This window comes from Halichoeres trimaculatus, unplaced genomic scaffold (assembly GCF_033239565.1).
Source record: "Halichoeres trimaculatus isolate MK-OKI-2021-1 unplaced genomic scaffold, fHalTri1.1 fHalTri1_scaffold_2, whole genome shotgun sequence".
In the NCBI taxonomy this organism is placed as follows: Eukaryota; Metazoa; Chordata; class Actinopteri; order Labriformes; family Labridae; genus Halichoeres; species Halichoeres trimaculatus.
The window spans coordinates 34,866,917-34,881,886 of record NW_027437180.1 but is presented as its reverse complement, the minus strand read 5'-3'; the positions used below and the strand labels follow the sequence as shown (position 1 = coordinate 34,881,886).

General features: G+C 39.7%; 1 protein-coding gene across 2 annotated transcripts in view; it reads right to left on the bottom strand.

Moving 5' to 3' along the window:
• The window catches only part of pik3r6 (phosphoinositide-3-kinase regulatory subunit 6), a 36,602-nt gene that overhangs the window by 12,768 nt on the left and 8,864 nt on the right, over nt 1–14,970 (bottom strand). The window contains exons 1-9 of one of the 2 annotated variants that reach the window (XM_074665483.1): nt 12,721–12,743; nt 11,980–12,064; nt 7,695–7,796; nt 7,159–7,250; nt 6,872–6,940; nt 4,833–4,965; nt 4,636–4,705; nt 4,323–4,521; nt 1,040–1,190 (exon numbers count right to left, since the gene is read on the bottom strand). In XM_074665483.1, the coding sequence (XP_074521584.1) occupies nt 1,040–1,190; nt 4,323–4,521; nt 4,636–4,705; nt 4,833–4,965; nt 6,872–6,940; nt 7,159–7,250; nt 7,695–7,796; nt 11,980–12,037 (874 nt within the window). In that variant the 5' untranslated portion in view covers nt 12,038–12,064; nt 12,721–12,743. Of the gene's footprint in view, nt 1–1,039; nt 1,191–4,322; nt 4,522–4,635; nt 4,706–4,832; nt 4,966–6,871; nt 6,941–7,158; nt 7,251–7,694; nt 7,797–11,979; nt 12,068–12,720; nt 12,744–14,970 lie in introns of those variants that run through there. The other variant, XM_074665482.1, reaches the window with a different exon arrangement.

Sequence of the window (14,970 nt, the reverse complement as noted above, 5' to 3'; positions counted from 1 at the left end):
TTCCTTTCTTTTTCTGTTCCCCTGCCTTTAACACAAATAACTTTTTCTTGTTCCATTGGCAGATTTTTTAAACCTGTTACAAGCAATTCAGACCTCATTTTTGTCTTTAAATAACGTGAAACAAGACATTTTTTTGAACTGGTATAAAAAGACATTTTCTTCTTCTTTCAAGTTGGTTCATGTTTATCAGGCACATTTTCTGTGAGGCGCACAAACTAAACCAAAGTATAACTAGTAACGTTTCAATTAACTACACTTGGACTGTGCATAAGCTACTTGTTTTAAACTAAAGCTCTGTATATTCTGCAGACACTCAACAACTCTTAAACCTGACGCTTTTGAAAGGAATGCATTTATCGCGATGTGGAAATGTGAAAGCTCAAAAAACATGTTTTAAAATGATGCAAAAGGCAAAAATTGGTGCATAGAATTAGTTCAGAATGCAGGATCAGAAATATTTGGGGCTAAAAATGTTATTTTCAGGTCAAAAAAGTCTGAATGTGAAAAACAATCCTGAAAAAAATCCAGATCCTGATCCAGCCATAAAAACATCCTGACACATTTTCCCTATGTCGCCCCCTAGTGGAGAACATTTTGTTTTGCTGATGTTTCCGCAGCATGTAAGACTTCAGAAAACTGACCACTGGCACAAGGATGTTTGAGCACACTTAGGGACTGATTTGTGCAGAAATCACTAAAAGAAATAGTAAAAAAGGCATTCATATCTTACTTTCATACTAATATGTCAGTAAGAGCTGCTGGCTCTTGGTCAATTTCACACAATCAATGTTTCTTTGTTTTTTCTCACAGAGCCTTAACTGCAGCTGACACAGGCCAAGAATGACTCCTCTATCTGCTGTTTGCAGCGATCATCACTCAGATAAGAAGCAGCCACTGTTTAAGTTTGTTTAAGTGGATGAGACTGTGGTCACTGTGGTCGTCATGTCTTCACTGACGTAAGCTATAATGGTAGTTTGACGGAAACCACGGAGAGCAGAGCAGCTGTGTCTCTGGCTCTTCCTCCACAGAGAGCTCTTACCTGAGTCTGCTGCATCAGAGATAATCTCTTTGTACAGCTGCAGCAGACGGCTCCTCAGCGCTTCCCCGTCCCCTCTGCCGCCCTCCTCGGCGCTCTGCTCCACAGTCGCCAACACTTCCTGAAAGTACGTCTCAACGTCTTGTCCCATGTCCTGTTTGAGACACGCACAAACAAACACACATATGGGGGTAAACAACTCTCATGCACACAGGAAAATAAGCACACACGTTTCTGTATTAATAGCAAAAAGGTGAAGGGGTTAACATCACGCGTGTCTGCCTACGTGTGCGTCCTGCTGAGGTGTTACTCTTGGCTCAGTGCCTGGAGACGCTTCTCACCGTGTTGTTCAGAGATGACTGAGTTTCATTCAGGATGTTGCAAATGCCGTGTACAGATGCTGTTAGAGCTATTTTAAACTAAGACTGAAAAGCAGAAAACTTTGCTGCCATCACAGAAAACTACATGATTCATTCATCCATTTCATCTGTGAAAATCTCTGCAACTCTCCAACTGGAGTGACCAAAAAAACAAACAGGGTTTATCAGGAAAGAGAGGTCAAAAACTTCCCCTCTGAGTAGCAACAGTCAGCATTTCTAATTGTGCATTCACATGGAAAAATATGGACAGCACTGCTGAAATTATTAATAGGAACTGAGCAACTGAGTGAACAAACAGGCTCTGTTGTAGAAAACACTTAGTGCATTAACTGAAGGCTGAATGACACAGTTCTCTGAGTGAGAAAGAAGCAAGAAAATTCACAAAAAGGAATCCTCTGTATGATTTTTTTTTTAATTGTTGAAGGCAAGTGAATGTCAAGACTTCATTCAGCTCTTTTCTTAAAAATGATACACAGATTAACAGATCTACAACCGGCCTGGAAGTGCGAGTGGGGAGGAGGCAGTCAGGGGGAAAGTTCGGTCAGCAGTAAAGCTGATTTTGAATAAACCCTGTGACCTAAGAGCTACTTTCTAATGCTTGTAAATCACAAATAAAGATTCAGTTTCTCACAAGTTCACCCAAATAAGCAAACACTGAACTGAGCACCAATATTGCACAGTTTGTCCATTCAGATGAATAAATCACACTGAGGTTTGTCAAAGGAGAAAACTGTCAGTGACCACAGAGGGAGACCAAAAAAGATTTTCTGACATCAGCATAGGCTTCATTTTTTAACACCTGACTGAGGTTTCCACACGTACCTGGTTTAGTCCAATGAGCTCAAGCTAAATCTGATAGGGGTGATTGAAAAAATTGGGTCAGCAGAAGAGCTTATTTTTAATAAAATATCTAAGATTTACCTCTAACACATGCTGACTTTTATGAGTTATTTTTTTATGGTTTTAAATGTTTGGGGCATTGGACATTTGCTGTTCTTAACTAAAGCGTTAACTGTGCACGAACGCTGGGATTAACTACAATTGTTTTGTGATGGATAAGCCTCTTTGTTCTGTGAGCCTAGTATTGATTGAGCCTTTCTTGAAAGTTCAAACTGCAAAAAAAATGAAATCTTATCAAGTGTTTTTGTCTTATTTTCAGAAGAAAATGAGCCGCTTTTACCTGAATGGTCCAGGAAAATGTCTTGTTTCAAGTTATATAAGGACAAAAATGAGGTCTGAATTGCTTGTAACGAGACAAAAATTCTGCCGATGGAACAAGAGAAAAGCTACTGTTATCCATTGGCAGATTGTTTTTACTTGTTACAAGCAATTTAGACCTCATTTTTGTCTTTAAACAATTTGAAACAAATCACCAGAAAATATTACCTGAAGTAAGATGTTTAAAGAACAGAACTGAGCTGAAAAACTTTGCTGTGCTGTAAATAAAAAGATATTTAATCTGATTTATCTTAGATCCAATGATGTAATCATAATAACTGACGGTAACCTGAAGGGAATGACTTATTTTATGTTTTGAAACATGTCGCATACATCTTGCAGAACTAGAAATGCTTCACAGGAAGATTAACCTAGTTATTAAAAAAGTCCTTCCTCTGTTCAGTGTGTGCTGAAACACAAAGATACTAAAACCAAAACCATTGTTTGACTTTCACATGGGCTTCAGGTTTTGAGACCGGTGGTTTCCACTTGTACTTAGTTCATGTCCAATAAATTTAGACTAAGTCTGATAGTGCGTACATGAAACGTTAGGTCTGCAGATTAAGCTTTTTTAAATAAATCCTGTGGCCTAAATTCATTAAACAGAAGTTTAAAGTTTGAGATAAAGATTAATACTTCGTCATCCTGACTGGGGGGGGAAATGTACACTCGAGTGAGCTGTTATAAATCTAAAAAGTAAAGAAAGACTTTGCTGTGCATTGTAAATAAAACTTGTGTAGTCTTAACTTTGTTTACTAAGTGGACATTAGTTGTTTAACGGTTAATTTTTCCTTTTTAGATCCCCCCCCAAAAAACTGACTTTAGCATGAAACCAGACGTGCAACCCAATTTTATTTTGAAACTTTTGTGAGTATTTCAAGGCCTGGCTGAGGAGGTGCTCCACTGTGGAGAAAAGCAATCCGTAAATTCACCCCTGCACAGTGTGACGATACAGAAAATAGTCACTACGATCAAAAATAATTGGGTTTATTTTTTTACATCTGCAAAGGCTTCATACTTTAGGATCGGAGTTTCCAGTCATGTCTAAAAAGTTGGAACTAAATCTGATCAGGGTGACCAGAATGATGAGTCACAACTTAAACCAGGGCCATGTTCAAGTGGAACTAGTTTGTTAAAATACGTAGCCTTACAAATAGTAAAAATCAGATTTTTAGGTCTAAATTGCATCTGTTTGGAAATCACTCAGGTTGGAGGAGACTTTTTTGTAGTGCTAGGGGTGGTACTTATGGCCAAAAAGTTTCAGGCCTGTAGCTGAAAGTAACTGGTGGGGTTGCAGTTCCAAGCCAGTGGGGGGGGGGGGGGGGGGGGGGGGGGGGCGGGGGCTATGGAGCTTCATTTTTGCAAGACCACTGTAATCATAAATTTTTCACTACGACTGAATTTTGTGGCACGTTTTGTTTTGACCTTCAGCATAGTGAAGGCACGCAATTCGGGGTTAAAGGGACAGAAAGAAACAAATGAATGATAACAGTAAAAGCAAGGGTTTCAAGAAGGCCTATTGGTGCCCTAAAATTATCATGATGAGAATGCAGAAAGTCATAATGTTAAGTAAAAACTACAGCCAATCAAAACCCAGAAGCATATGAGCAGTGACACAAACTACCAACAGACAAACTCTGCAAAGATCAGAAATTCAAAGCAACAAGAGTCCAAAGAATCTCACTGACCCTGAGGGCTTGATCCAGCTTCTGCCCATCACACTTCTCTGCTCCTAGAGCCGCCTGGATGGAGTGTTGAACCACACTGCGCATGTGATCAACAGGACTGGGACATTCCCCCAAAGCTGCAGCAGACGCTTCGATATCCCCCATCAAGACTTCACCCAAAGAGTCATAGAAGATCTCTGGGTCAGCCAGGACAAAGACCCTGCAGGGATTCAGACACAGGAGAAGGCAGCTTGAGGAAATAGAATTACATTTTAATAACCAAGGCAGTGGTTGTACCGTCAGTTGTATAATACATAGTTCATACATGACTCACCTTTCCTGGAAGGGATAGTGCTCGTTTTTCAGGGCCTGCTCTGCTATGATCATCCTCTGGTACATCAGACCTGTGGATAAAACTCTGTTCACTGACAGACTTTTGGCTAAATTGGTCAGATTTTTCTTATGACTTTGTACAATAAACCATTTGTTCAAAGTGTTGTCCAAAGTTTCATACTTAGAGCTGAATAATACCTGGAACAGCCCGCTCAGTTCGGATCTGTCTGGCGTAGCTGAGACCGATGGTGCCATAAGGATTAGGAAAAGTCAGGAGTCTCTTACAAAACTCATACACCCGCTTGTACAGCTCATCTGGAATGAAGGCCGTCTGGAAGATCAATGAACACAGGTTTCAGCTGTTTGGAAACAATTTAGTGTTTTGTTTTCATGTGGTGCCAAAAATAATGTCAGATGTCTGTTTCCTTGTTTATTTAGTTATTTAAAGGTGCTGTGAAGAGTTTTGTTTGGCGTTGATGGCAGTGACACCTTTAGCCAGAATCTGTCAAGTTTTCCAGGAATAAAGACTCCATTTCCCATGAGCACTATCACATTTATTTTGGAGAGCAGATCTTCTTTTAAACTCTACTTTTCTTTGTCCAAGAAAATATATTTTTGCATTTACTTGTACTTTATTTACTTTCTGAGCACTAGTGTTTGAAACATAACAACAGTCAAACTTTGTAAACTCATTTTGTAGTTTAGTGTCCAGAAGGTAAGCAGACTCTTGTTTTCACCAAGAAGTCCAGTTTAGATCAGTACGGATCTCTCCTAGGATTAGTCAGTGGAAACACCGTAAAATGCTAGCATGCCAAGACAAACCGTGGAAACAGGGCTTTAGTTTAGCTAAGGTATATGTCTGTAAAGTGTAGCATGAGTGACTCCTGTTGTGTCCTACCAGTGCTCATCTACCAGCTCCAACCTTACCAAAGGTTGCTCTTCATTTTGCTGTTAGACTCTCAAGTTTGAACAGACCACTGCAGAAAAACTGCTGCATGAGGGTTGAAATTAACATTATCACGTACAGTTTAGTCTGTGTTAACATAAGCCCAAACAATCCTTTTCTTCAAGAAAAAAAGACAAAATTTTGCTTCTCGCTGCTAAAGTTTGTAGTGTTGTCAAAGGGACTTTTGGTCTAAGTGCTGTAATTGGATTTGTGTTCTCTTGGGAAACTCCGACATGAAAAAAGTGACAGAAACGGAATTTATAAATAACACATTTTAAATCTCAGATCATGAGCAGGAATAAATACACTGCCTGGCCAAAAAAAGGTGGCCATTAAAAAAGGTCAGAAACTCTAATGCTTCGTTGGACCACTTTTGGTTTTAGATTTGCTGTGGCATTGTTTCAATAAGCTTCTGCTATGTCTCAAGATTTATTTCCATCCAGTGTTACATTAATTTTTCACCATGATCTTGCAGTGATGACTGTAGAGTCTGACCACTACGCAAAGCCTTCTCTAGAACATCCCAGAGAATCTCAATGGGGTTAAGGTCTGGACTCTGTGGGGGCCAATCCAAGTGTGAAAATGACAGTTTGAGCCCAATGAATCCTGGCATTGTCATCTTGGAATATGGCCATGCCATCAGGGAAGAAAAAGACCATTGATGGAATAACCTGGTCATTCAGTATCTTCAGGTAGTCAGCTGACCTCATTCTTTGTGCACAGACTGTTGCTGAACCTAGACCTGACCAACTGCAGCAACCCCAGATCATAGCACTGCCCCCACAGGCTTGGACAGTAGGAACTAGGCATGATGGGTGATCACTTCATCTGCCTCTCTTCTTACCCCGATGGATCATTACTTTGGAACAGGGTCAATCTGGACTCATCAGACCACTTGACCTTTTTCCATTGCTCCAGAGTCCTATCTTTAGGCTCTCTAGCAAATTGAAGCCGTTTTCCCTGTTAGCCTCACTGATTGCTGACTAACAGTGGTCAGACTCTACCATCATCAATGAAAGATCTTGATGAAAAATTAATGCAACACTGGATGGAAATAAATCTTGAGACATTGCAGAAGCTTACCCTAACAATGCCACAGCAAAAGCTAAAGACGGTACAATAAAATATTAGAGTGTGCAACCTTTTTTTTTTTTGGTGGTGACTTTTTTTTTTTTACTCAAAGAAAGGATTTCCACAGGGTGGCCCTGATACCTCATGGATAGAATCAACAGTGTGAAAAAGTGAAACTGAGGCAACCTCAAAGCTTTACAATGTGTCAGGGAGGTGGTACCTGAACAATGGCCCACATCAGTGTGTGGAGTAGGGGGATGATGCTGCTGCGGGAGTCCCATCTCTCAGCCTGCGGAGGAAACACACACTCACAATGTCAGAAATCTCCCCCGGCTCAGAGAGGAGATGAACAGAGCCTTGACAACTAACATCTTTATAAAGGCAGCTTTGGGGAAAAAAAAGCAGCCTGTTGATCAACCAAGGAGGTGGCTTATTATGGTCTGTATCTTTATTTCTAAGTGGTTAACAGGAAACCATTCAGCCACATTCACAGCTGACATCTCCTACCTTCTCTAGCTCTTTTATCAGCACCCACAGCAAAGATAAGCTGTTAGCAGGATTGTTTTGCACCTTTTTGTGAAGCGTCCATCTCAGCATGCCTGCACAAACACACACACACACGGAGAAGTCACTGATGTGTGTAAGATTTCCACAGAACTAACACATACTTGTTAAATGTGTCACCCTTTAATCTAAAATATGCCTGACGACTATCAACTGATCCGATTGCTGACTTATCTAACAGTTCGACAGTGTCACCAACACTAGCAGGCAGGTCTTAATGAATATTCTGTTTAGCATGGAAAGGTCTGTAGGGCAGTGTGACGTTGGATACATAAAAACAAACAAAGAATCGGGTCAGTGTCGTGACATCTTATCTGCATTTTTAAACACTGAACTATTGAGTAGTGCATTTACTACGTGCCTGGTGATCATTAAGTTGAATGTAATCAATATAATGAGATACTTGTGTGAGCAGAGCCAAGAGCAAAGAAAGTTAAAAACATGACACACAGAAAATCTTCTCTTGATGTGTTTTGTACCTTTGTTGAAACAGCCCGGCAGCTGTTTGTCAGTTTCCCTGGGCAGCACAGCCTGAATGCTGCGGTAGAGCTCAGCCTCCGAGACCGTGGGGGAGCTGCCAGCTAACGGTGAAATCAAGAAATCAAGAGGGTTGGTTTGGTGAGCAAACACAGGTTGTTTAAGTAAACATCCAAAAAGGAAATGTGTATCATTGAGTGCAGGGTGAGTGTCTGAGTTAGGGCTGGGTTTGGGTTCTGCTTTGGAGCACGCACGTAAATCTTCAGGATGGAAAGAATTTTAAAGTTCATGTAGAGTTATTCATATCTGCCAGGACCTGTGGTGTTGTGTTAAATCACGTCACATGTGACGCACCAAGTCAACAAAATTGTGATCAAATGGTAATGGCTGACCACAAATACCTTTCCCAATGACTGTGAGGAAACATGTCCATTACACGCAAACTGTCACCCCCTCCACAGCTGCACTAACATCTCATCTCAGGCTCACAGTTGTAATGAGGGTGAGATTAACACCTGTTACATTTATTTTCCCTGTTGATTTCACATACCTAATTTTTCCTTAGTACGCAAACAGCTGAATGTTGTCTTTTTTCTTACATTCTGACGCTAATCATTCCTTCTAATGAGTAAAGTCACCATTTTACATGTTATCGAGTGGGCCTCCCTCATGCCAGTGGCTAAAACTGGGCCAAAGTCATAAAAGAGGAAGAACAAACAATTAGGGGTGCATCGATCACAATTTTCTGGCCGATCACCAAAACATTGCAAACTATTACAACAAGACAATGATGAGCAGGATTTACTAATGCTTTGGCAAGAGGAAAAGTAATTGGGAAGAGTTTTTTTTTCTTTTCTTCCTTTGATATTCCCTTTTCTTCCCTTTTATTTTTATCTTCCTGTCATTCTCTTTCTTGATCCCATCATTATTTTTTCTTATTTTGATACGATGGCCCCCTGACCTTGTGGAGGGAGCCGGCCAATTAATTACTGTGTCGATATGTTGGTGTAATTTGCCTTTCACTAAAGCATCTCTCGGACCCTAATGTTAAGGGATGGGCACCAAATTAGGAACTTTTTAGGGGTGCAAGGATCCCAATTTTCTGGCTGATCACCGATCACAGATCTTTAGAATGCCTGGCCTACCAATAACGATTTGGGCAGATACCAATTTTTACCTTTATTTTTTTATAACCAACAGCATATACCTTTAATTATCCAATCTTATTTTCTTGAAAATCGGTAAACAATACCTGTGAAACAATGAAATCTTTGTGTTTTAACTTTAACAACCAATAAAGTGTCCTGAGTTTTAGGTCTCAGAGCAAAAAGCAACAATGGCTGGCTGTCAGACATTCCCGCAGGTATATAAGACCAGTAAGGATGGGCCAATCAACAATACCAGATCACCGATCCCCAATCACCGATCCTCCAAAATGAATTAAATCAGCATCGATCGATTGGCCAGCAAATGTGGCAGACTCAAGTGGTTGAAGGTAAACTGTAAGAAGCACCAGCATGGTTTAGTTAAAAAGTGTGGTTATTTGTTTTGTTTGCATATTTTCCCCTCATCATATCCCTTCTAGTTTCAGTTGGCATTTTTTATTCCCCCATGGTACACCCCCTCCCAACCCCTACTTCATTATCTTTCAACAGTCACTCATGGGTACCTTTCACATTTGAAATGATACTATACCAATGCCAGGTACCTGGCAATTGGTATCGGTACTCAATGGTACATATTTTCGGTAGTTTTTTGTGTTTATGTGGTAAAAAATATCTATTTGTTTTGTAATAAAATGTATTTTTTTTCCAATTTAACATATTTATTCTTCAGTATTTAACATTATAATGCTGTGTTCATGCATGGAAAATCATCAACTCTTCCACTCCCTCACAGGATGCATTTAGGTACCTGAACATGGTACCTTTTGATTTTACATGATTCAATACCTGGTGCTTTTGACAGATTTTGGTCGGTACCTATAAAAGTTCTAGACATGCACTGATCGATCAGTGCCGATTTCCTTAATTTTTTGTGATTGGTGATCAGGGATCAGGGATCGGTGATCGGCCCATCCTTACATATGAAACTGATCTTATATACCTCTGGGAAGGTTTGACAGCCAACCATTGTTGCTTTTTGCTCTAAGACCTAAAACTCAGGACACTTTATAGGTTGTTTAAGTCAAAACATAAAGATTTGTATTGTTTCACAGGTATTGCTAAATGATTTTCAATAAAGTAAGATTGGAACATTTAAAGTTTATGCTGTCAGTTATAAAAAATAAAAAGTAAAAATCTGTATCGGCAGGTCAGGCATTTTAAAGGTCTGTGATCGGTGATCAGCCAAAACATTGTGATCGTTGCCCCCCCCCCTTAGAAAGTTCCTAATTTGGGACCCATCTTTACACATTAGGGTCTGAGAGTTGCTTTAGTGAAAGGCAAATTATACCAACACATCAACTTAGTAACTCATCGGCCAGTTACTATACACAAGGGGGCCACCATTGCAGGTTGCCTCTTTCATGAGTAAGAAAAGATAATGAAGGGATCAAGAAAGAGAATGACAGGTAGATAAAAATAAAAGGGAAGAAAACAGGAATATAAAAGGAAGAAAAGAAAAAAAACCTTTTCCCATTATTTTTCCTCTTAACAAAGCATTAGTAAATCCTGCTCATCACTGTCTTGTTGTAATTGTTTGTATTGTTTTGTAAATGTTTAGTTCCTCACTTGTCATGTTCTGTCTTGAATCAGTAAATTAAATAAATAAATAAATAAAAGTGTGGACTCACTTTAGCTTCTATAGTATGGATTGGACACAGCTGGATAAGGACTTTGCAGTGAGCAAGAAGTGTCTCATGAAAATATGACACATGGGTGGTATGACAAACATGCACAGCCACCACCCTGGGGAAAACTGTGCCTACTACCTTGTCAGCACAGCGTTAACCCCTTTATTTCAGGCAAAGCTGCCTTTTAATTCTCCGAGGATGACAACAGTTAACATGAAGGGTCTCACTTTGTGATGTGGGTGCTTGAGCCGAGGATTGAAGAATTATTTTTGTTACGTTTCTACTTAATATATTTGATCTGCTTGAGAAACATGCAATGTCAATTTCTGAACGAGTTTAAAACGGTGTCATTGTTTGTCAGACACCTAAAAAGAAACCCTGTCTACAGTTATGTTGCACTTAAACAGTGTCACTGATGTTGTGAACTCTGGTTTAATCATGCTTAAAAATATAAGCTTTGACTTTCTTTGTTCGTTTTCGCCCTCATATTTGGGTTTCCCCAGTTTACGGTCTATTTTAATAAGAATACATAACGTTTCATGAAAATAAAGATAATCATGACTCAATGGCTGTTTTCCAAACCACCGTGAATGTAGTGTAGGCACAATATACTACCTACTGCTTTTGCTTGTTGGATGCAGTATGACTGTTCTGTTGGGCTTGCTTTGTAGTATACTACTCTGGTTTCTGGTTTCAGAAGCAGAGCTACAGATGATGTTTTTTTTTTCTTTATTTCTTTTTTTCCCTTTATCATAAATGTGCAAAACAATCCATGGGCAGATTTTGGCCTTTTAGTTATTTTGTTAATCATATCACACAGAATCATCATACTTTATTTCTAATCATACACCAAAAGTTGTATTGATTACTGGAAATAAATCTGAAAGGGATTTTTATTTTTTACAGCTGATGAAAAAAAACACTTCTATTAGTCCACATATTGTTTAAAAAGTGAATATCTGGTCTATATAGGCTTTAATGAATTTGTAGAGGTATCGACTCCTTTCATGACTGGAAGTGACAAGATTAACTACACTTCTATCTCACAGACAGTCTAACTTTAGTGTTGTTGTATTGTAGTTGTAATGCTGACTCATTCCAATAGATGGCAGTAAGTCACCAAAACCTGCCACCTGCATCGACAAACAGCGTTAGCGCCGTGCATTGTGGGAAATAGTATGCCAGGCATACTGAAAAAATTTCTTGGATCAGTAGGACATCCGGGGATTTTTCGCATACTGACTACTACAGACTAAATTTCGGCCAAAATAGTAGGCACTGCTAGTGTAGTAGGCATTTGGGAAAACAGCTAATGACTATTTTCAAATCCCGCCTCAAAACCGGTCTATTCCCCCTGGCCTACTCGCTCTGACTGCCATCCATCCATCTTATCTTTCGAATCAATATCTTGGCAAGCTAACTTTTCAATCAGGAACCAACAAAATTTCACGATACCCAACCTGAGTCCGAGGTTTTTGTACAAACGTACGTACCTGTTGGCTCCATGCTGCTTAATCTGCTCGAGTTATCCCAGGGGGCCTTGTTGGTCATGTCTCACATGCATCGTGGGTAAATCAGCTGCTGTAGAGAAAACACAGACAAGAACGATCAGTCAACACTAAATGAAACTTTCTCTGTTCACAGTCGGGCTGAGAGAACAAAGTCCCACCTGACTTTTTGTAAAGTACAGGCACCGCTGACGGCTGAAACTGAAAGAGTGGTATCCGAGGTCTGGCTACACAAACACCTACACACACGTACACACACCTACTGAACATTTATAACATGTCTGTGGGTAAAAAGCGACAGAGGAGGCAGAGGTCTCACTCCTCTCTGCCTGACAAGTCTTCCCATGGAGCCCACTTATTTAAATTCTTTACAGCATCTTGCTCCAACCTCAAGTTTATGAGTCATCTCTCCAACCTCAACCCCTTAATCCGTCGTGAGAAATCAACAAATTTTAACCTTAAGCTCTTAACTGTGAGATTTCAGAAAACACCAAATGATTCAACATTAATATAAGATCCTCAGGATTAAAAAGACGACTGTTTTGCACAGACAGTGAGTTCATGAGGATGTCAACACCCTTGGTAAGCAAAACACCAAAAACCTCAACCATCAGATAAGACGCTCCACATTTTAATGCAAAAGTTATCATTGTACGTTCCCTGCAGCCAACCAAGGGATCCTGAGGTCACTGTAGATAATGATGAGATAAGAAAACCTAAACTCACCCTTTTCTTTCCACGCACAAATCAAGCAGCACCGCAGGGCTCTTACATCCACACACGACACAACACGACACGACACTGTCTGTTCTGAAACTATCACCTCAGTCTGCGACACACAGAGAGAGGGAGGGGGGGTCATAGATAAGTTGATGGAGAACATTTTGCTGAGCACATTTCCTCTTGTCACAGTGTAAGAGCTGAGTGTGTTTGAAGGAGCTAGGGTCCGCAGCGTGAGGGAGTGTGTCAAAGACTCACAAACTGTTTGAGTCGTGTTTATTCAGCTCGGGTCCAAAAATAGACAACTTGTGGACTTGTGGGATGTCTGAGTCACAACAAGTCTACCAACTACATCAAAATATTTTTCATGCTAATTTTACTCACATTTTACCCATTACTCATTCTTCCTGCTACTCAGCCAATCCACAAAGTATGTGTTCACTGAAAGGACTTTGTGTGATGCGATTTAGCCTTGATCCCTCTAAATACTGTTTAACCACAGGCTTCAGTCTCACTCCCCTCTCCCTCCTCCAGCTCTATGGACACTTAACTAGGAACACCTGTTTGACGGCTTGTTAACACCAATATCTCATCAGTTAAACATATAACAACTAAGTTCACTTAGTCATGGAGACATGGTGAGGAAAAAACAAATATCTCCCCTCATTTGTTTTTAAAAATACTTTTGTCCACACGCAGCGGGCAAATCCGCCAGTGAGTGCGGCTCAAAGCAAGCCAAACCCATGTGTAGAGTTTTTCAGATGTAAAACCCAATCATGAACCCCCGTCATTCAGCTGTGACGTCTGAGAACCACAAACTCTGTTTCTCAGCATCTACACCAAACCACGAAAGCAGAATTTTCCAAAATCTTCACTTTGGAAGGAGTTTTCAGAAAACATTGTTTCCAGTGACGTAAAGCTGCGGTTTTGTGTGGATGTGTGGCCTAAGTGTATAAATATATATGCAGTTTCCCAAATACCTGGCTGCGTCTGGACACAGCCTTAAGAAACTTTGACAGAATTTGGATCTCTGCACTTGTTCCGTTTGTCTTGCCCCTGCTTGTACAGGAGGCAGGATTTGGGGTACATGAGGCATTTGAAGTCCTATAGACCTGTACAGTTGTCTTTCTTTTTTTAGTTATTCATAATTTAAATTTTTCCCTATTTTTCCTTTATTCTGTTTTGTCTTATTTCAATTTTTAGTTTTTATTATTATTATTATTATTATTATTATTATTATTATTATTATTATTATTATATTGCAACATAAATGTTTCCTATATTAAAATTCAAAAGTGCAATTATTGTTAGTATTACGCATTGTGAAAATCTCAGTAAAAAGAAATTTAAAAAAAAGGAAGAGACTTGAATGTGTCATGGTTGTTGGTCTAAGTATTTCACACACTATTTCTAGAACCATCTCAAAGAATGGTCCAAAAAAGTCTTGTTGATACCAGATAAATAACCACCCCTTGCAACCAAGCTCTGCAGAAGTGCATCTCTGAACACACAACACATCCAACCTTGAAGCATGCAGGCCACAGCAGCAGAAGACCACACCGTGTGGCCCTCCTGTCAGCTAAGACTACAATCTGAGACTACAATCCACACAGGCTCACGAAAAATTGGATCATAGAAGACTAAAAAACATTGCCCGGTCTGGTTTTCTGCTCCACATTCAGATGTTTGGCTCAGAATTTGGAGTAAACAATATGAAAACGTGGATCCATCCTGCCTTGGATCTAGAGATGGGAATGGAAAAGCGGTTTCTGTTGAGAATTGATAAAAAATGTTTCAATCCATTGATATCGTTAGCCTTTGTGCTTAACTATTCCCTTATCAAGTCTTTACATTGTGGTGGAGCCGCCGGGCCTCACGTCGACTAGTCTGCTGCAGCTATCTTAGCTTAGCAGTTAGATAACATTTCCCAAGAAAACTCTGATTTAGGATTTTCATCTTGAAGTTTTACTGAAGAACTGACTTCATAGAGAAATGTACATTACTCTCTCTCAGGAAATTCATATTCAGTACATTCGAAATGGTATAAATCTCTTTATTTACCAAAATAACAAGATAGCGCAAGCTTGATGCTAACGTATATGGGAAACTGCATTGATGTGGTAGCAGTTAGCATACATCAGTATAACTTGAGCTTCAGAATAGAATTTCAACTTTCATCACAGAAACATATCACATCAACTCTTTGTAAAAAATACTGAGAATTTCAAATGTCAAAAGCTAACAGGCTAATGAAAG